We start from the raw sequence: 22,013 nt of genomic DNA on the forward strand, positions 1-22,013 counted from the left end.
TGGGAAGAATAAGATACATAGTTATTTTCAAAGACAATTATGTAAGAAATGCTTTATTATCGGTATGGGAGAAAGTTAGAGAAAAAAACATTATTTGAAAACACCAACATGGCTTTCAACAATGGAAGCGTTAGTCACATCCAAATATTATCAATATGGGAAATATGATTAGATATAATCATATAATCATAATTGATATAATCAATTCCCCCTTTATCAGAAAAGGGGGAATTGAAAACGAAACAAGAACTAGAAGAACAAGAGATTGGTATGGTGCGGTATACACAATTGCAAATACAATCGAGATATGAAAAAGATGCAAAGTTATATGGTTTTGACTTGGAGATGGCAGAATTGGATGAGATACTCACAGGAACAGATGAGAGAATGATTTTAAAAATTGCATAGTGACTTAAAGGTAAAGGTTCCCCTCGCACATATGTGCTAGTCGTTCCCGACTCTAGGGGGCGGTGCTCGTCTCCGTTTCAAAGCCGAAGAGCCAGCGCTGTCCGAAGACATCTCCGTGGTCATGTGGCTGGCATGACTCAACGCCAAAGGCACAGGGGAACAATGTTACCTTCCCACCAAAGGTGATCCCTATTTTTCTACTTGCATTTTTAACGTGCTTTTGAACTGCTAGGTTGGCAGAAGCTGTGACAAGTAACGGGAGTTCACCCCGTTATGCGGCACGAGGGATTCGAACCGCTGAACTGCCGACCTTTCGATCGACAAGCTCAGCGTCTTAGCCACTGAGCCACCGTGTCCCTTTCTTTCTTTCTTTCTTTCTTTCTTTCTTTCTTTCTTTCTTTCTTTCATTACTTACTTTCTATTAAATTAGAAGAAGGACAAGTAAAAGAAACAATGATAGCATGGGCAAAAAACTTTGGCTACACAATAGAGCTAGGTAAATGGCAGCAACTATGGGAAAGAAACTATAAGTTAACAATGAAAAGAATGACTTATGGTTGTTTTTTCACATTTACAACCACTGCAGTATCCCCAGGGTCATGTGACCAATATTTGGATGCTTAGCAACCAGCTCAAATTTTATGATGGTTGCAGTGTCGCCAAAGGGGGGGAAGCGGGTTTCCACAACCTCCTGATTGTGAGGCGAGAGCGCCACCTCTAGGCCACCCCAGCACCACTCCGAGGACCACCTGTATGGCAGGTAGAATTTCCAGCCTTGCATAGCCAGTCTGGTGGCTTCTGTTAAAAACCCAGTTGTCCAATGGGATCGCTTTATTTACTATGTAAAGGTAAAGGTTCCCCTCACACATATGTGCTAGTCATTTCCGACTCTAGGGGGCGGTGCTCATCTCCGTTTCAAAGCCGAAGAGCCAGCGCTGTCCGAAGACGTCTCCGTGGTCATGTGGCCGGCATGACTAAACGCCAAAGGCGCACGGAACGCTGTTACCTTCCCACCAAAGGTGGTCCCTATTTTTTCTACTTGCATTTTTTACCTGCTTTCGAACTGCTAGGTTGGCAGGAGCCGGGACAAGTAACGGGAGCTCACTCCATTACGCGGCACTAGGGATTCGAACCGCTGAACTGCTGACCTTTCGATCGACAAGCTCAGCGTCTTAGCCACTGAGCCACCACATCCCATTTACTAGGTACTGTACGCTAATTAAATAGGCTGCTAAATAGTGTAGTTATCTGGGTGGTTCATGAGCATAAAATCAGAAAACACGCTTTTGTTTAAGCTATGCCACAAGACAGCAAACTACAGAATGTAAAATTCCCTGCAGGACAGGAAACGTAATAATTACAAACCAGGCTCACGCTATTTTTATACCTAGTTAAATATAAGCTATAACTCAACAGAAGGCAGAAATAAACACTCTTAGTATTCATAACGATTTGCTCGGAAATTCTCAAACTGGAGCAGTTACAAAATACCGTGCAATCTGTGCGCTATAGGGAAAAAACCAATTAAAGTGCTTTCCACCGAATAAACAACGCGTGATTGGAAATATATCTCGACAGACTTTATTGGGACGGAGGGAACAGCACTACGAGTTCCCACAAAATTTTATTTCTATTTTCAGAAGGGAATAAGTTTTGCTAACCGCACATACCACGTGCACACACACTATCTGAAGGCATACTTTAACTGACAAAAAACAAAAAAAAAATCCAGTTTTGCTCAGTGATTCTCTATTAAGCTAAGCACTAAAGCACCAGCGGTACAGGTGTAGCAAGCTTGCTGAAGGTGTGGTTCCTCTTTGATTTAATCTCAATCTCTCTCTCCTCTCCTCTCTCCTCTATCTCCCCCCTCTCTTTCTCTCTCTCTCTCTCTCTCTCTCACATACACACACACACCTCTTTTCTATCTTATCTCTCTCTCGCTCATCTCTCCTCTATCTCTGTCTGTCTGTCTCTCATCTCTCCTTTATCTCATCTCTCTCTCTCTCACACACACACACACACATTTCCTCTCTCTCTCTCATCTATATCTGTCTCTCTCTGTCTCTCTCTCCTCTCTCTCCTCTGTCTGTGTGTGTGTCCATGTTTCTCTCTCATCTCTCCTTTATCTCATCTATATCTGTCTCTCTCTGTCTGTCTCTTATCTCTGTCTCTCTTTCCTCTCTCTCCTCTGTGTGCCTGTCCATGTTTCTCTCTCATCTCTCCTTTATCTCATCTATATCTGTCTCGCTCTGTCTCTCTCTCTGACACACACCTCTCCTCTATTTCATCTCTCTCTCTCATATTTATATTTGTCTCTCTGTCCCTCTCTCTCTCTCACCTCTTTCTCATCTTCATTTGTCTCTCTCTGTGTCCCCCCTCTCTCTCTCATATCTATATTTCTCTCTGTGTGTGTCCCCTCTCTCACCTCTCTCTCCCATATCTATATTTGTTTCTCTCTGTGTCCTCCCTCTCTCTCATCTCTCTCTCTCTCATATCTATAATTCTCTGTGTGTGTCCCTCTCCCTCTCTCACCTCTCTCTCTCATTTATATTTCTCTCTCTCTCTCTGTCCCTCTCTCTCTCACCTCTCACCTCTCTCTCTCTCATCTATATTTCTCTCTCTCTCTGTCCCTCTCTCTCTCTCTCTCTCTCACCTCTCTCTCTCTCATCTATATTTCTCTCTCTCTCTCTGTCCCTCTCTCTCTCTCTCACCTCTCTCTCTCTCATCTATATTTCTCTCTCTCTCTCTGTCCCTCTCTCTCTCTCACCTCTCACCTCTCTCTCTCTCATCTATATTTCTCTCTCTCTCTGTCCCTCTCTCTCTCTCTCTCTCTCACCTCTCTCTCTCTCATCTATATTTCTCTATCTCTCTCTGTCCCTCTCTCTCTCTCTCTCTCACCTCTCTCTCTCATCTATATTTCTCTCTCTCTCTCTGTCCCTCTCTCCCTCTCTCTCACCTCTCTCTCTCATCTATATTTCTCTCTCTCTGTGTCCCTCTCTCTCTCTCTCACCTCTCACCTCTCACCTCTCTCTCATCTATATTTCTCTCTCTCTGTCCCTCTCTCTCTCTCTCTCACCTCTCTCTCTCTCTCATCTATATTTCTCTATCTCTCTCTGTCCCTCTCTCTCTCTCTCTCTCTCTCACCTCTCTCTCTCATCTATATTTCTCTCTCTCTCTCTGTCCCTCTCTCTCTCACCTCACCTCTCTCTCTCTCATCTATATTTCTCTCTCTCTCTGTCCCTCTCTCTCTCTCTCACCTCTCTCTCTCTCTCATCTATATTTCTCTATCTCTCTCTGTCCCCCCCCTCTCTCTCTCACCTCTCTCTCTCATCTATATTTCTCTCTCTCTCTCTGTCCCTCTCTCTCTCTCTCACCTCTCACCTCTCTCTCTCTCATCTATATTTCTCTCTCTGTGTGTGTCCCCCTCTCTCTCACCTCTCTCTCTCTCTTCTTCCCCCCTCCCTCTCTCTGCTGAGACTAAGAAAAACATTTGTCACAACTCTGCGATGGCTAATTGTCATCCTTCATTTAAGGACCTGAAATTCAGGTTGAGCTACATCCGACATGCTGCTTGTGCTCCTTTTGAATGACTTTTGGGAGCCAATGTGCTTAAACCCCTGAATACCAAAACGGTCCCAAATAATAATACGGAAACAAACCAAAAAGGGATTTAAATGATTTGCCTGACCTACTTGGCAAAGCCCTCCCTGCAGTTTTCACAAACTGAGTTGGGTACAATGATCTGGGCACAGGTAGTCACAGCTCCAGTGGTTTGTTAAATTTCTTTGGCTACAAAGGTTCTTGCAAGATACTCACTGGGAATACCACGGTGACAAAACAGCAATCGGAGTTATTTGGGGGCTGACAATTTATGGATGTCTCTATCTGTATGAATTCTGGAGTGAATACTGGAATAAGGGACGATAAGCCTCGAAGAGTTGATCAAAAATCTTTCTTTCTGCTTTGTGCTTTCCTCGTTGATAGGATAATCCAGTAATGGGAAACTTTTTGGGGCTCAATGGGTCCAAAATTTAGAAAAATGCATAATTTGACATTGCTGTGTGTCTCTCTCCCTGAACAAAAAAGGGACAATTATTTATATATTCATTTCGAATCCCTAACACAGGGGGGTTGGACTAGATGACCTCCAAGGTCCTTTCCAACTCTGTTCCTGTTACATTTATTTTTTTTTTAAATGCAGAAAAATTGCATCAATTCCAGGTTGCACAAGGGCTTCTTTCTTTCTTTCTTTCTTTCTTTCTTTCTTTCTTTCTTTCTTTCTTTCTTTCTTTCTTTCTTTCTTTCTTTCTTTCCCTTATAAATTGTTTATTTATTTCCAACGTTAAAATACAGAATCAGAATGAAAAGGGGAAAAAAGAACACAAAACAAAAACAAAGCAAAAAAAGTGTTTAGAATAAAATATACAACATACACATAAAATGTCCCCCCCCTCCCCCCGGCTGAATACTGATATATAGGTGGTCCTCGACTTAAAACAATTCATTTAGTGACCGTCCAAAGTTACAACGTATCCTTCCCCTGGAGTGGGGTGGGAATGGAGATTTTGCAGTATCCTTCCCCTGGAGTGGGGTGGGAATGGAGATTTTGCAGTATCCTTCCTCTGAAGTGGGGTGGGAATGGAGATTTTGCAGTGTCCTTCCCCTGGAGTGGGGAGGGAATGGGGATTTTGCAGTGTCCTTCCCCTGGAGTGGGGAGGGAATGGGGATTTTGCAGTATCCTTCCCCTGGAGTGGGGAGGGAATGGGGATTTTGCAGTATCCTTCCCCTGGAGTGGGGAGGGAATGGGGATTTTGCAGTATCCTTCCCCTGGAGTGGGGTGGGAATGGAGATTTTACAGTATCCTTCCCCTGCCATGCCCCCCAAGCCATGCCATGCCCACCAAGCCACGCCCACAGAACCGGTAATAGAAAAAATTGAATTCCACCACTGTGCACCATGCTAAATAATCAAATAATAGCCATAGTAGCCAGGCTTGATTAAACGTGGGATTCTTTAAAGCTTTCCAGAAAACTCAATGTTATCTAAATCTCGTAAACTAAGTGGGTATGGATTTGGACACCAAACAGCAGCCATCTGTCCATTATTTAAAGCTCTGTCTTGAAGCCATGTACTACTTGTTCCGCTTGAATCCCTGGGAGTCAACCTCATTATTAGAAAACCTGTCAAATTCTAGTCTTGCAAGTATTTTTCAGGCCAAGCCAAAATAGATAATAACCTGCTGGTAGGAAGCCCAGCAATCACAAACCCTCAAAGAAGGAGTAGTAATAATAGGAGGAAAAATGAAATGTAGTGTTGCAGTCATTTTGAACATGATTTATTACTTGTTGCTTGTAAGTACACTGAGAGCTTATGCACGGGAGACAAATTCCTTGTGTGTCCAATAAACACTTGGCCAATAAAGAATTCTATTCTATTCTATTCTATTCTATTCTATTCTATTCTATTCTATTCTATTCTATTCTATTCTATTCTATTCTATTCTACACTATTCAATTCGATTTGATTCTGCTCTGCTCTATTCTATTCTATTCTATTCTATTTTCTATTCTATTCTATTCTATTCTATTCTATTCTATTCTATTCTACTCTACTCTACTCTGCTCCTAATATTCTATTCTATTCTATTCTATTCTATTCTATTCTATTCTATTCTACTCTACTCTACTCTGCTCCTAATATTCTATTCTATTCTATTCTATTCTATTCTATTCTATTCTATTCTATTCTATTCTATTCTATTCTATTCTACTCTACTCTACTCTACTCTACTCCTAATATTCTATTCTATTCTATTCTATTCTATTCTATTCTATTCTATTCTATTCTATTCTATTCTATTCTACTCTACTCTACTCTACTCCTAATATTCTATTCTATTCTATTCTATTCTATTCTATTCTATTCTATTCTATTCTATTCTATTCTACTCTACTAATATTCTATTCTATTCTATTCTATTCTATTCTATTCTATTCTATTCTATTCTATTCCTAATATTCTATTCTATTCTATTTTATTCTACTCTACTCCTAATATTCTATTCTATTCTATTCTATTCTATTCTATTCTATTCTATTCTATTCTATTCTATTCTATTCTATTCTATTCTATTCTATTCCATTCCATTCCACTCCACTCCACTCCATTCCATTCATTTCTATTCTATTCATTTGTATTCCATTCCATTCCATTCCTAATATTCTATTCTAGAATATTTTAAATATTCTCTATTTAAAAGTCAGAGGCATGTCTTTGAGAAGTATCCTGTTAGACAAATAGGAATACAAGCGGCCCTCAACTTACAACCATTCATTTAGTGACCGTTGAAAGTTACAACCCTAAAAAAGTGACTTATGACCAGTTTTCACCCCATTATGACCATTGCAGCATCCCCATGACACATGATCAAACTTTGGGCGCTTGGCTACTGGCTTGTATTTATGTTCGTTGTGCTGTCCTGAATCATGTGATTACCAGTTTAGAAAAGAATAGAATAACAGAGTCGGAAGGGACCTTGGAGGTCTTCTAGTCCAACCCCCTGCTTAGGCAGGAAACCCTACACCACTTCAGACAAATGGTTGTCCAGTCTCTTCTTAAAAACTTCCAGTGTTGGAGCATTCACAATTTCTGGAGGCAAGATATTCCACTGATTAATTGTTCTCACTGTCAGGAAATTCCTCCTTAGTTCTAAGTTGCTTGTCTCCTTGATTAGTTTCCACCCATTGCTTCTTGTCCTACCCTCCTTGTCACCTTCCGACATCAGCAGGGAAAGCGATTCACACATCACAATGCTGCAATATCCTTGATACCAATGGGGATTTCATGGAAATGGACTACTCCAGGGGTGAAATGCTCCCAGTTCGGACCGGATCACCCGATCCGGTAGCAATGGAGGTGGATAATTTGGAGAACCAGTAGCAAAAATCCCTGCCCCCACCCCCATGCCCAGCTGAGCCGCGCGATCGTCAGAGGCTTTTTTTTTTCTTTTAAATGCCTCTGCCGATCAGGCAACTCAGCTTGGATCATCAGAGGCATTTAAAAGAAAAAAAGCCTCTGACGATCCAAGCTGAGTTGCCTAATCGGCAGAGGCATTTAAAAGAAAAAAAAGCCTCTGCCGATCAGGCAACTCAGCTGGGATCGTCAGAGCCTTTTGAAACCTCGCTGAAGAGGTTGTAGAAAAAATGGTTTTAAAAGTAAAAAGTAAAAAAAAAAAAATTGGCCATGCCCACCCAGTCACATTACCCCCCCCACACCAAGCCATGCCCACAGAACGGTAGTAACAAATTTTAGATTTCACCACTGGACTACTCATTTAAAAGAAAATTTGAAAGCAAATTCTCTTGCAATAAACTGAACGAGAATCAAAAGAGGTAATGCAGGGTAGATTTTTCTTTCTGTTTGTTGATATAACAAAGATTTGACATAAGAAGATCTCAGTATAATGTCTACCCTTCACTGAGTTGCCTTTGGCAACTCCCCATGATCACATGATCAAAATTTAGATGCTTGGAAACTGGCATGTATTTATGACGGTTTCCCTCTTCCAGGTCATGTGATCCCCTTTTGTGACCTTCTGACGAGCAAAGTCAACGGGGAAGCCAGATTCGCTTAACAACCGTGTTACTATCTTAACAACTGCAGTGATTCACTTAACAACTATGGCAAGAAAAGTCGTAAAATGGGGGCATAGGTCACTTAACAACTGTCTCACTTTGCAATTTTGGGCTCAATTGGGGTCATCAGTCAAGGAATACCTGTACAAGTTTGATAAATAAATGAAATAAAATGCCCAATTTATCTAAAAAGGATCATTTAAGAAGCGATGGGAGAAGAATCACCCAGGAACTTTGACAGCAAATACTAGTAAATACAAAATTCATAGACTGCCTGCTGATTTCTTATCGCCCATTCATTCAGGTTAGCTTTTTAGAGAACAACCTGCTTGATTGTGCTTTAAACCTGAAAGGAATAGGGCAGAGAAGGGAGAAATGTTTAAAATGATTGGTCAAGATAGAGACAAAGATCCAAGAGAGGAATATGGGAGGCAAGCTAAGAAACGAACAATTAAAGCTTTAAAGCGGGCAAGAGACGATGGATAGAAAGGGAATATTTTTAAATATAATAGTGGCATAATTAAAAATTGGAATAGGGATGCAAACTAGAGAGAGGGGGATTAATGGAGTACACAATAAGGTGGGAGGGGAAATCAGAATTAGAACGACGGTATTATCAAATATGCTTGAATAATATGGTGATTGGCATAAAAATGACATATTGAAATATTGAATAACTAAACAATGGAAGATTATAACTTAACACAAATATGTGTATTATTATTAGAAGCATATAAGCTTGCTAAATGTAACAAATATGATTAATAATATTTTATTTGTAATAAAAGGAATGACACGCAGAATATGGTGATTGGCATAAAAATAACATATTGAAATACTGAATAACTAAATAATGGAAGATTATTACTTAACATAAATATGTGTACTGTTACCAGAATTATATAAGCTTGTCAAACGTAGTAAATATGATGAATACTATTTTATTTGTACTAAAATGTAAGGCACTCAGGAGCCACGCTCTTCACGCACTGATATGTTTGTAAAATAATAAAAATAAAAACTTTGAGGAAAAAAAAAAAGCCGAATTCTCACGTTATTATTCTTAAACAGGTTTTCTAATGTGGTGATCTCTAGTTGCCTTAATACTATAGTTCCCAAAATTGGCCACCCTGCCTGGGAGATGCCAAGAAAAACAACCCTTGAAAACACTTGAAAAACACTTGAAAAACAAACAATTTAGCATGTCTGGAACATGCTAAATTGGGGTCGACCATTCCCATGCTCCCTTTTATTTATTTTATTTATTTATTTGATTTGATTTCTATACCTCCCTACTCAGGGCGGTGCACAGCCAAACAATAAAACACATACATACAAAATTTAAAAGTAGAATAAAATCAAATTAAATAATTTTGGCTCCGACAAATTTAAAACCCCGAACTATTTAAAACCAATTTTAAAATTGAATGTATAAAATACTAAAAGATATTTAAAAATTAAAAATCTTTTATGAAAGAGGGAGAAAATTAGGCCAGGCCCGCCTGATGAAACAATAAGGTCTTTAAAGCGCGGCGGAAGGTGTGCAGATCTGGGATCCTCCGTATCTCTGGGGGGAGCTCGTTCCAGATAGTAGGTGCCCCCACAGAGAAGGCTCTCCCCCTGGGGGCCGCCAGTCGGCATTGTTTGGCCGACGGCACCCGGAGGAGGCCCTCTCTGTGAGAGCGTACCGGCCGGTGGGAGGCTATTGGTGGTAGTAGGCGGTCCCGCAAGTACCCAGGTTTTCAAACCTAGACACTAGAAATGCTAAATTTTGAGAGTTCTTTCGTGCTACTTGCTTATTTTCTTGCAAACGTTTCATTACCCAATTAGGCAACATCATCAGTGCTAGTAGTAAGGAGTCCACTTTACTGGCAGTTTATATTCTAGTGTCTTGCCCTGTCAGTGTTGGTGGGGGTTCTTTGGGTGGGCTGTTTACTGTTGCCTTGTTTGCCACTTTCTGGATCGAGATATTGTTCACTTAATTGTTGGTATGATGTTTATCTTAGAGTAAATCCAGGGGTGAAATGCTCCCGGTTCGGACCGGATCGCCCGATTCGGTAGCGATGGCGGTGGGTGGTTCGGAGAACCGGTAAAAAAAATCCCTGCCACACACACCCCACCCCACCATGCCCAGCTGAGCCGCAGGATTATCAGAGGCTTTTTTTTTTTACTTTTAAAAGCATTTTTTCTACAATCTCTTCCGACAAAAAAATGCTTTTAAAAGTAAAAAAAAAAAAAGCCTCTGATGATCGTGCAGCTCAGCTGGGATCGTCGGAGGCTTTTCAAAGCATATTTTTCTGCAACCTCTTGGCCGAAGAGGTGGTTAAAAAAATGCTTTGAAAAGTTTCTGACGATCCCAGCTGAGTTTCGTGATCGGCAGAGAGATATTTTTTAAAATGCCTCTCTGACGATCCCAGCTGAGTTTCCTGATTGGCAGAGGCTTTTCAAAGCATTAGAAAGAATGCTTTGAAAAGTTTAAAAAAAAATGTTGGCCACGCCCACCCAGTCACATTACCCCCACCACCACCAAGCCACGCCCACAGAACCGGTAGTAACAAATTTTACATTTCACCCCTGAGTAAATCTCATATTGATACTCAGTTCAACCTGTACATTAACAGATTAACAGAGTTGGAAGGGACCTTGCAGGTCATCTAGTCCAACCCCCTGCCCAAGCAGGAGACCCTACACCATTTCTGACAGATGGCAATCCAATCTCTTCTTGAAAGCTTCCAGTGATGAAACTCCCACAACTTCCGAAGGCAACTTCTGTTCCATGGGTTGATTGTTCTCACTGTCAGAAAATTTCTCCTTATTTCCAGGTTGAATCTCTCCTTGTTCAGTTTCCATCCATTATTCCTTGTCTGGCCTTCAGGTGCTTTGGAAAATAACTTGACACCCCCCTTCCTCCCTGTGGCAGCCCCTCAAATCTATGCTCATCTGGCTGTTGATTGCTAGTGGAGAGATGCTTTGGATCTTTTTGGCTGGTGGATTGTCTCTTCTGCATAATGTATATTGATGTCTATGTGTCTATTGATGGCTAATTTGTCAGCGTGCCAGGCTTCTAGACATTTTCTAGCATTTTTTTGACTTGGTTTGGTCTACGATGGTCACGTTTTCTCAGTTGAATCTATGGTTAAGTCTGTCCATGTGTTCTGAAATGAAAGAGTCTTTTCATCGTGTCTTCAGACTGCTAGTTGGTTAACAGTAACGGAGTTGGAAGGGACCTTGGAGGTCATTTAGTCCAACCCCCTGCTCACGCAGGAGACCTGTACTAGGGATTCGAACCGCTGAACTGCTGGTGTTCATGGATACATTCTGAGAGCAAACCCCACTCTTTAGTAGCACTGATGACATTCCCTACTTTGAGTAAGGGAAGTAGTCACAAGAAAACAAGCAAGCTCAGAGAGTACCAAGGACCCTTCATTTCACTGAGCCTGGTGGCGCAGTGGACTAAACTACTGTTAAAGTAGTATTTAGCTGCCAGCTGCCTGCAATTATTGCAAGTTCAATTCTCACCAGGCTCAAGGTTGACTCAGCCTTCCATCCTTCCAAGGTAGGTAAAATGAGGACCCGGTTTGTGGGGGCAATAAGCTGACTTTGTATAAAATAGAACACCGCTTGGGGGGGGGCCAAAAAGCCTCACTAAGCAGATATATACAAAAGTATGAAGGCTATTGCTTAAAAGCATTGTAAGCCGCCCTGAGTCTCCGGAGAAAGGCGGCATATAAATCAAACTAATAAATAAATAAATGAATAAATTTCAACCTTGAGCTACAAATATTCTTCTTTATTAATGCTAATTTTGTTCCGTCAATGCCCCACTTCTTTCCTGGACGACTAAACCATCTATAAAATTCCAAGTTAAGAAAAGCTTTTTATCGGTGAAATAATAAGAGCAAGAAACAAGGATCTGGATTAACCACTCATTCTGCCAGAGACAACGAGTAGTAAACAAGAAATATCATGTATTAAGTTCACCAGAAGACGATGAAGGGAAGGCATAAATCTCTTTCCGTTTTATTCTCCCTGCATCTAACAGAACGACAAAATGCCTTCACAGAAGTCAGTACTTACTCCTTTGCTCCAGATATGATCAGGTGCTCTCAGCCTTTTGAATTCTCAACCTTCTGAATTCTGGTAAGCAACGCAAGCTGATTAAGAAAGAAATCCCAAGTAGATGCCACAAAATGAAAATGTCTTGGGATTGGGATTAAAAAGGTGAACCCACATGAAGAGAAGGCGCCTTCCCAGTTACCGGCGGACACCTGTCAATCGGAGTTTCGGAAAAAGTCACTCCGGTAAAAAGTCAAAGCAGCTTCTTCTCGCTCCAGCCAGAAAACTGGTTGCAAGACATTCTCCTGTTCCAAATTGGTATGTTGCAAGCAGCTTTCCTTCTTAACTTTCTGGATTGGATTTGACAAAATACGCCAACAAATCAAAGAGTCACAACAAACCCCCAGGCCAAAATTCCACCCATGTCTTCTTCTTCTTCTGAATGGAGAGACGTCAACACATGAAGGAGCAGAAGAGATGCCTCCGCCGGCCAGAGGTGGGGGAAAACTCACTTGGCACGATCTTGTTCAAACTTGTCGAAGGAATTAAAAACGTGGCCCCACCTTCTGCCAGCGATCTAAATTAGAGCTCCCTAAAAAATGGGCTGTTTTGCACTGAACGCTGAGAGCGATTGGCGATGGTTACAAGACCACAAAGAACTCATGGAAATCTAAAATAATAGTATCGGAAGGGAATTTGGAGGTCTTCTAGTCCAACCCCTTGCTCCAGCAGGAGACACTACACCAGTGATGGCTAACCTTTTCACCGTTGCATGCCAAACAGAGGCTTTTTGGAGCCTGGGGAGGGCGGAAATGGCCTCCCCTCCCCCCCGGAAACCGGAAACAGCTCATTTGCCCACCACTCCCGGAGACCGGAAGGTCCGTTTTTTGCTCTCCCCAGGCTCCAGAAGCTTTCTAGGAGCCTGGGGAGGGCGAAAACGGCCTTCCCCTGAGGCCCTCCAGAGGCTGGAAACGGCCTGTTTGCTGACTTCCGGAAGTCGGGAAATGGGCTGTTTCTGGCCTCCGGAGGGCCTCCAGGGGGGTGGGGAAGGCCGTTTTCGCCCTTCCCAGGATCCTAGAAAGCCTCTGGAGCCTGGGGAGAGCGAAAAACGGGCCTCCCCCCCCCGGAGGCCCTCCAGAGGCTGGAAACGGCCTGTTTGCTGACTTCCGGAAGTTGGGAAATGGGCTGTTTCTGACCTCCGGAGGGCCTCCAAGGGGGTGGGGAAAGCCGTTTTCGCCCTTCCCAGGATCCTAGAAAGCCTCTGGAGCCTGGGGAGAGCGAAAAACAGGCCTCCCCACCCCCCCGGAGGCCCTCCAGAAGCTGGAAACACCCTGTTTCCTGACTTCTGGTGGTCCCGGAAGGCCCGAAAATTAGCTGGCTGGCGCATGCATGCGCACCAGAGCTGAGCTAGGGCAACATTCGTATGTCCACCAATATGGTTCCGTGTGCCACTTGTGGCACGTGTGCCATAGGTTCACCATCACGGCCCTATACCATTTCAGAAAAAATGACTGACCAGTCTCCTTTTGAAAGCCTACAACAGCAAGACGCTCCACTGATTAATTGTTCTCACTGTTAGGAAGTTTCTCCTCAATTCCAGGTTCAGATAAAGAAGAATATTTGTAGCTCAGGATTGAAATGAGGGGTCTTTGGTGCTCTCTGAGCTTGTTTGTTTTCTTGCAGACGTTTCATTACCTGACTAGATAACATCATCAGTGCTAGGCTAGCTTCTCTCCTTGATTAGTTTCCATCCATTGTTTCTTGTCTTGCCTTTTGGTGCTTTGGGGGGAAAAATAGTTGGTGCTTTGGAAAATTTCCCCATGATTTGCAGCCTTCGTAGGCTTCCAACTTCTTTCAAGTATCACAATTTGCTCTAGCCAAGAATACAGGTAGTCCTTGCTTTATGACAGTTCGTTTAGTGACCATTCAAAGTCACTGAACAAAGTGACCCATGAAAGTTTTTCAGACTTACGACCGTCGCAGCATCCCCATGGTCATGCGATCAAAATTCAGATGCTTAGCAACTAACTGACTCCTATTTATGACGGTTTCAGTCTCCCGGGGTCATCTGATCACCTATTTGGAACCTTCTGACAAGCAAAGTCAACGGGGAAGCTGGATTCACTTAACAACCGTGTTACTACCTTAACAACTGCAGTGATTTGCTGAACGACTGTGGCAAGAAAAGTCGTAAAATGGGGCAAAGCTCACTTAACAGCTGACTCGCTTAGCAACAGAAATTTTGGACTCCGTTGTGGTCGTAAATCGAGGACCGCCTGTGCAGTGCAATGGTTAAGGCACTAGACTAGGAAGAGATTCTAGTCCATTTTCAGTCCCAGTGACTATTGATGTAACTTTGGGCCTGTCACTTTCTCTCTCTCTGTCTCTCAACTTCACTCACCTCACAGGGCTGATCTTCAGGGGAAAAATAGGAGGGAGTGTTATGTATGCCACTGAATAAAAAAAGGGGGGATTTAAATCTAATTAAAATAGAAATTTACTTGGGATAAACACATGTCCATCATCCAACAAACACTTAAATAAAAAATAAAAAACTCAAATGACAGATTGGATGGTCCAATAAGTCTTTTTCAACTGTCAGTTTTTTGTTTCTATTTTCCTTGCAAAGAAAGATAGAACTGAGGCTATAAACCAGTGATGGCTAACCTTTTTGCCATTGCGTGCCAAGAGCAGGGGGGGGGGTCGCGTGCGTGTGTGCCCACCTCCATAATTTTATTTTTTTATTTTTTATTTTATTTTCAATTTATATACCGCCCTTCTCCCTGAGGACTCAGGGCGGTGCACAGCCAGAATTAAAAACATGAAATACAAATATTAAAAACGATTAAAATCTATATAAATTTGGCCCAAAAATTTAAAAAACCACAAACCAATTAAACATTTAAAAAATTTAAAAAATTTCTTCCTAAGCCAGCCCGACTTGCTGGAAAAAGTGGGTTTTAAGGGCATGGCGGAAGGCACTGAGGTCTTGGATTTTCCTTATCTCTGGGGGCAGCTGATTCCAGAGGGTAGGTGCCCCCACAGAGAAGGCTCTCCCCCTGGGGGTCACCAGCCTACATTGTTTGGCTGATGGCACCCCGAGGAGGCCCTCTCTGTGGGAGCGCACAGGTCGGTGGGAGGTCGTCGGTAGCAGCAGGCGGTCTCGAAGATAGCTAGGCCCGATGCCATGGAGCGCTTTAAAGGTGATAACCAACACCTTGAAGCGCACCCGGAAGACCACCGGGAGCCAGTGCAGCTCGCGCAGGAGCGGTGTTACATGGGAGCGCCATGCTTCTCCCATCACTATAATAATTCTATGCATCCCGCCCCCCCCACGCATGCATGCGCGACCCCCCCTGCACTCCCCCTGCTTTTGGCACGAGATGGCCCAGTGGGCCTGGTAGGCCCGCTTTTCGCTCTCCACAGGCTCCAGAGGCTTTCTTGGAGCCTGGGGAGGGCAAAAACAGCCTTCTCCACCCCCCCAGAGGCCCTCCAGAGGCCGGAAATGGACTGTTTGCCGACTTCCAGTGAGCCCAGAAGGCCCGAAAAACAGCTGGCTGGTGTGCTCATGAGTGCCAGAGCTGAGCTCGCGTGCCCACCGATATGGCTCTGCATGCCACCTGTGGCACGCGTGCCATAGGTTTGCCATCATGGCTATAGACAGTGCTGGGATTCAACCCACTTAAAAACCAGTTCGCCGAAAATGTGAGTCTGCGCGCATGTGGGGTGGAGCAGGGTGGGCGGGGCTAGCCGGTGGTCGATTTTACCGGTTCTCCAAACTGTCCAAAATCATAACAACCAGTTTGCCCGAACCGGTCTGAACCGGTTGAATCTCACTCCTGGCTATGGAGCTATATTATCTCCTGAAAGCCTCGGATTCAGTCTTCCTTACCCAAGACCTCCAGAAATGGTAGTTTTCAATGAGATAAAGGAACAGTTAAACATAAGAATATGTTAACAACAGTTAACATAACAACAGTTAAGAATAGACATTACCAGATGTAATTCTAATTAAATTTAAATGCAAATCAAATTAAACCAAATGTATATAGTGAGTTGGTTCTGGAAGCAGTAGGTGGTTTTGGCATGCAGCCTAGAAAAGAATGATGCCCAGTTGTTTTATGAAACCCCAGAGAGTTGTGGTCACCCAGCCAGCTTTCATGCCTAAGGCAGGACTAGAACTCACAGTCTCCTGATGATTGGCCCAAGTTGTCTAGTTGGGCTGAATGCCTAAGGCGAGACTAGAATTCAACATCTCCTGGTGATTGGGCCAAAGTCACACAGCCAGCTTTCATGCCTAAGTCAGGACTAGAACTCACAGTCTCCTGGTGATTGGCCCAAGTCGTCTAGTTGGGCTGAATGCCTAAGGCGAGACTAGAATTCAACATCTCTTGGTGATTGGGCTAAAGTCATCCAGCCAGCTTTCATGCCTAAGGCAGGACTAGAACTCACAGTCTCCTGGTTTTTAGGCCAGCACCTTAACCATTCCACTATACTGTTCTCAGTTAGAATATGTTCTGTCCAAATCTCATTTAGGTCATGGTTGTCCCTGTTGTGGTCTGCCAGCAGCCTGCGGAGCTGGCAGCGGAGTCGGACAGTGAGGAGGCTGAGGAAGAACATGGGCCAGACCTGGAGGCTGGGGAAGGCCCGGATGAGGACTCTGCGTCGGAGACAAAGATGTGGCCAGGGCCATCGGGGAGTGATGTGCAGACTCTGGAGCCTTCAGAAGAGCTGCCAGAAGGCAGGAGCACCTAAAGCAAAAACGACGATTCGGGAGTAAGGCCAAGAGATGATTGGGCCCTCCCATAAGGCTTAAAAGAGCAGCAACGGCTCTTAGGCTCTTTGTCGGAAAACAACGTTGATAGATTTGTTTCTTGTCTTGCTGCATTTATTTCTTGTCGGCCTCTTCTGCTTCTGAACTTTTGCCAAGAAAAGCCTTTGTCAGGTTGCCAAAGTAGACCAAGGTTGGTGATAAGGCTGAAGAATTGTGCTATGAAGAATTTGTTTTGAATTAGTTTGGACTACGCTGAGAATGAGTTAATTCTCAGCTGTTCTAATAAAATCTGTTTGTTTTAGAACTGATTGCGTCTGATAATACCTACTTGGGCCTAGGTCACAACAGTCCCAAAGGTGCTTTTTCAAGAGGCAACTGGACTTTCTTGTTATTCTCTGAAGACGTTTTGCATCTCATCCAAGTTTCTCATCCATGAAGCTTGGGTGAGAAGCGAAACGACTTCAACGAATAACAAAAAAAAGTCCACTTCCCTATTGAAAAAACAGGGACAAACGAAGAAGTAAATAATCAAATATAATATTCCTTTAATTCTGGTTTTCCTCCTTCTTCTCCTCCTCCTCCTCCTCCCTCCTCCTCCCCTCCAATTTTTAATTAAAAATAACATTATTATTTTACCCAACAAACATCTTCATCCAGGCTATTTTCGAATGATTCAAGTTCTAACTGTAGAAAGTTAGCACCCACCCCTCTCCTAGAAGAATGAAAAATTTTAGGAAATATTACAACGGCAGAATATTATATTTCCCTGGATGAGAAATGGAGAAACATGCTCTTGGAAAGTAGCCCCCACCTTTCTTAATAACCCTCAGCAGATGTCAGCACTTAAGAGATAAAGAGATAGATAGCTCTATTCATAAGCAAATACCCTCGCCCAAGATCCAACAAGGGTAGGATAAATCCTCAGCCACAATAGGAATTGCATAACTAGCCCCTTCATTGCATCAGCCCAAACATCAACCAAACGTAGCTCAGACAAACATGACCCCTACATGGCCCCATGGGAGTCTGACAACAGCCAATAGAATACATGTTCTTGCACAGGAACAGGAAGCTCAAGTTCAAAGCCCAAGAGGAGGTATAAAACCCCATCGCTCTCAATTCCATTTGGTCAGCTGCCCAGAATCACACATGCTTCATCAATAAATGGACCCTCTTTCCAATCAGCCTCCAGCCTTCATTTTGTCTCCAGTGCCTTTCTCCCGGCTCGGACCTGGACCTGGATATTTCTTCCAACATAACTAAAGAGCTTAGGAATCACGGAGAAATAGTTGTAGCGTGTAAGAAGTCTCAAGCATTTTTTTTAAAGTCAGTGAATTTAAAACTTCCAAATATTTATTGAAAAGTTATAGTCCCGTGATGGCAAACCTATGGCACACGTGCCACAGGTGGCACACGGAGCCATATCTGTGGGCACGCAAGCATTGCCCTAGCTCAGCTCCAGCGTGCATGCACGCCCTGGCCAGATAATTTTTGGACCTTCTGGACCCACCTGAAGTCAGAAAACGGGCCATTTCAGGCCTCCGGAGAGTCTCCAGGGGGATGGGGAAGACCATTTTCGCCCTACCCAGGCTCCTAGAAAGACTCTGGAGCCTGGGGAGGGTGAAAAACGGGCCTTCCGGTCCCACCGAAAGTCAGGAAATGGGCTGTTTCCTGCCTCCAGAGGGCTTTGGGGGGGTGGGGAAGGCCATTTTCGCCCTCCCCAGGTTCCAAGAAAGCCTCTGGAGCCTGGGGAGGGTGAAAAACGGGCCTACGAGGCCCACCATGCCATCTCATGCCAAAAGCAGGGGAAGCGGGGGAGGGGAGGTGTCACACGGGCATGTGGGGGGGGGCAGGGCACATTGAATTATGGGTGTGGGCCCGCATGCGCCCCCCCACTCCCCCCCCGCTTTCGGCACACGACAGCAAAAAGGTTAGCCATCACTGTTATAGTCTGATGTATAGCGTTTCAGATGTCTGTCAGTCTGGGTTTTAAAATCCCACCACGTCTTGCCATCCTCATTTTCTAAGGCTTTTTTTTTTTTTTTTAACGTGTGAGCAGTTTTGCTACCAGTAAAGCCGAACTTTCTTCATAAATACCAATCCACAATTTTTGCAAATTCAATGGTGTTGTGTATATTCTCCGTTGGAGCAATTTGGCTACAGCCACTAATGAGGGGATTCTACACTTCCCGCTTCGAACTTACAGAGTCAGCGTTTTCTGCCTTTTGAAATATGTTCAGTTTTGGCTTTAACGATATGAATTTGAATCGCCTGTCTCTAGCTGCTGTGATTATTCCTTCAGGGTTTTTTCTTTTGTTTTGTTTTTAAGAATTCCAGGTTCCTACTGCTGCCAAGTCAAATGTTGATTTGATTTACCTTCAGTGTCATGTCCCATATATATGTATCATGAAGAGGTTTAGATTTCCGGACAGTAATACAGCCTTCAGTTGCTTCTTTTTTTTTGTAATTTTCTTCTGATTTTGTAGTCTTCAGCAGTTTTTCGCCACGTGGAGTGATTCCTACCTGTGGTTGATAGTGTCAGGCCTGGAAGCCATCTTTTGCATTGGGCCTTCAGGCCTGCCATATTTACTACTGTGGGAAACTGGGAGGGGGGATTGTATGGAGCCGGTGTTGTGGTTCGCCAGCAGCCTGTGGAGCTGGCAGCGGAGTCGGACAGCGATGAGGCTGAGGAAGAACATGGGCCAGTCCTAGAGGCTGGGGAAGGCCCAGATGAGGGCCCACAATTTAGCCTGTTTCGAAAGAGTGGCGCAGCGTCACATGGATTCTATGTTTAGAAAATTAAAGGACAAATTACCTGAGTCTTCCATCCTCTGCAGCAGCTCCTCCTGGTATTATCTTAGTAATAAATATTCCGGGATCGTCCCCGATATGTGGGTTATCTGTTCCTCCAGCAATACTGAATCCCAGGCCAGAATTGCCCTACAGAAAAGAGAAAGAGGGAGAAAAAAATAAATAACAATATAACTGTCACAGAAAGGGTATCCTTGACTATACAAGTGTAACAGAATAACACAAGGGACCTTGGAGGTCTTCTAGCCCAACCCCCCTGCTTAAGCAGGAGACCCTAGACCAGTGTTGACGAGCCTTTTCGGCACCGAGTGCTGAAACGGGACGCGTGCATGCATGCGCAAGGGAGCACTGGAAACCGGAAGAGTAGCTTCCTGATGCACACACGTGGGAGCGCCAGAAACCGGAAGAGCAGTTCCCTGGTGTGCATGCGCGTGCCGGGAGCCTGAGCTTCCGGTTTCCAGCATGTGCATGCACACCAGTCACCTGGTCTTCCAGTTTCTGGTGCGCATGCACATGTGAAGACTAGCTTACCAGTGCGCATGTGCATGCCAAAAACCGGAAGCTCAACATGTGTTTGCCGGAACCCGGAAAAGCAATTTGCGATGGCTGGCATGCCCAGGGAGATGGCTCTGTGTGCCATTTCTAGCACGCGTGCCATAAGTTCGCCATCACTGCCCTATACCATTCTGGATAATTACCGGATGACAGCTACCATGTCACCTGTAAACCTTCTCTTTGTTAGGCTAGACATACTTAGTTCCCTTAACAGAATAACAGAGTTGGAAGGGACCTTGAAGGCCTTCTAGTCCAACCCACTGCTCAAGCAGAAGATCCTATACCAGGGGTCAGCAACCTGCGGCTCTAGAGCCGCATGTGGCTCTTTCACCCCTCTGCTGCAGCTCCATCACTCAAAATATGCATCACAATCACCAATGTGCGACACCCATCGGCACACGATTTATTGAGCTTTTCAACCCCCAGTAGGCCAACCATGGATAAATCCAAGACAAGAAAAGTTTCAGAAGAAAACAGAACGTTTAATTCAACTACATATGCTAGTTTTGTGGCCATTCAAGAAATAATCAGGCATGGGAAGGGTTTTGTGGCTCCCGGTGTTTTTTTTCCTGTGGGAAAGGGGTCCAAATGGCTCTTTGAGTGTTTAGGGTTGCAGACCCCTGTCCTATACCATTACAGGCAAATGGTTGTCCAACCTTCTCTTAAAAACCTCCAGGTTTTTCAGGCCAGCAGAATTCCACTGATTAATTGTTTTAACTGACAGGAAATTTCAGCTAGAAAGTCCTGGGGGGAATCTCTCTTTGACAAGCTTTCACCCACTACTTCTTGTCCTGCCCTCAGTGTGGTGGTTTAATGATTTAAAATACAAATAATAAAGCTTTTGGCTCTTTAGACCAGGGGTGTCATACTGGATTTCTTCGAGGGCCGGATCAGCATTGTAGTTCTCCTCCACAGGCCAACTGGGGAAGGGAGGGGAGGGAGTTGGGATGGACGTCTCCTACAGCACCCTGCCGGCCAAAACGGGGCACGAGGGGGCCACATGCAGCCCAGGGGTGGGTTCCACTTACCTTTACTACTGGTTTACAATGGGGCCGCGCACATGCGCGGAAACATTTTTATGACGTCAGGGTCAGTGGGCAGAGCCTCCCGCCGGTTTTACTACCGGTTCTATAGAACCAGTGTGAACCGGGGGCAAACAACACTGGTGCAGCCCCACGCACCCCATTTTGGCCAGCAAAGTGCTGCAGGAGGCCGTCCAAGCTGAAAACAGGGCGCGGGGCCCCCTGCAGCCCCCCCATGCCCCATACTGGCTGCCAGAGGCACCGCAGGCCGATCCTTTGCTATTTCCAGGCCGGCCCGGCGGACCAGATTTAAGTACCCCGCGGGCCAAATGAGGCCCACAGGCCTTGAGTTTGACACCCCTGCTTTAGACCAAAGTCTGAAAGAATATTTGGACTTGGCAATCCAAGAACCAGAAAGTTTTACAACGACAAGCAGATTAGATCCCCAGATGGTTAAATGCTGCCTATTGATTCATTTCCCATTTGCTAAAGAGCTGGGCCGCCTCAGCACAAAGCCTTTTAGAGTATCGTACTTTAATAACCCAACTTTAGCTTATTGTTGCAAAATAGCTCTTCCCTTTATGAAGAAAAACCAGAGAAGATTCCAGCTGCTCTTCACACCGTATTTTAAAGCATCTTGGAAGACAATCGGAGCTCCAGTGGCTCGCTAAAATTGCTTTTGGCCACAAAGGTTCTTGCAAGACACCCACTGGGAATACCACGGTGACAAAACAACAATCGGTGTTATTTGGG

At 44.2% G+C, this 22,013-nt stretch overlaps 1 protein-coding gene across 29 annotated transcripts in view; it reads right to left on the minus strand.

Annotated features, from left to right (window-relative positions):
* The window catches only part of DLG2 (discs large MAGUK scaffold protein 2), a 1,136,581-nt gene that overhangs the window by 252,331 nt on the left and 862,237 nt on the right, over window positions 1-22,013 (minus strand). For 26 of the 29 annotated variants that reach the window (XM_087895794.1, XM_087895787.1, XM_087895810.1 and 23 more), the window contains one exon: window positions 19,688-19,812. In XM_087895794.1, coding sequence (XP_087751920.1) covers window positions 19,688-19,812 — 125 coding nt within the window. Of the gene's footprint in view, window positions 1-12,119; window positions 12,576-19,687; window positions 19,813-22,013 lie in introns of those variants that run through there. The other 3 variants (XM_087895807.1, XM_087895808.1, XM_087895806.1) reach the window with 3 other exon arrangements.

This window comes from Pantherophis guttatus, chromosome 5 (genome assembly GCF_059756535.1).
Source record: "Pantherophis guttatus breed Tessera chromosome 5, ASM5975653v1, whole genome shotgun sequence".
In the NCBI taxonomy this organism is placed as follows: domain Eukaryota; kingdom Metazoa; phylum Chordata; class Lepidosauria; order Squamata; family Colubridae; genus Pantherophis; species Pantherophis guttatus.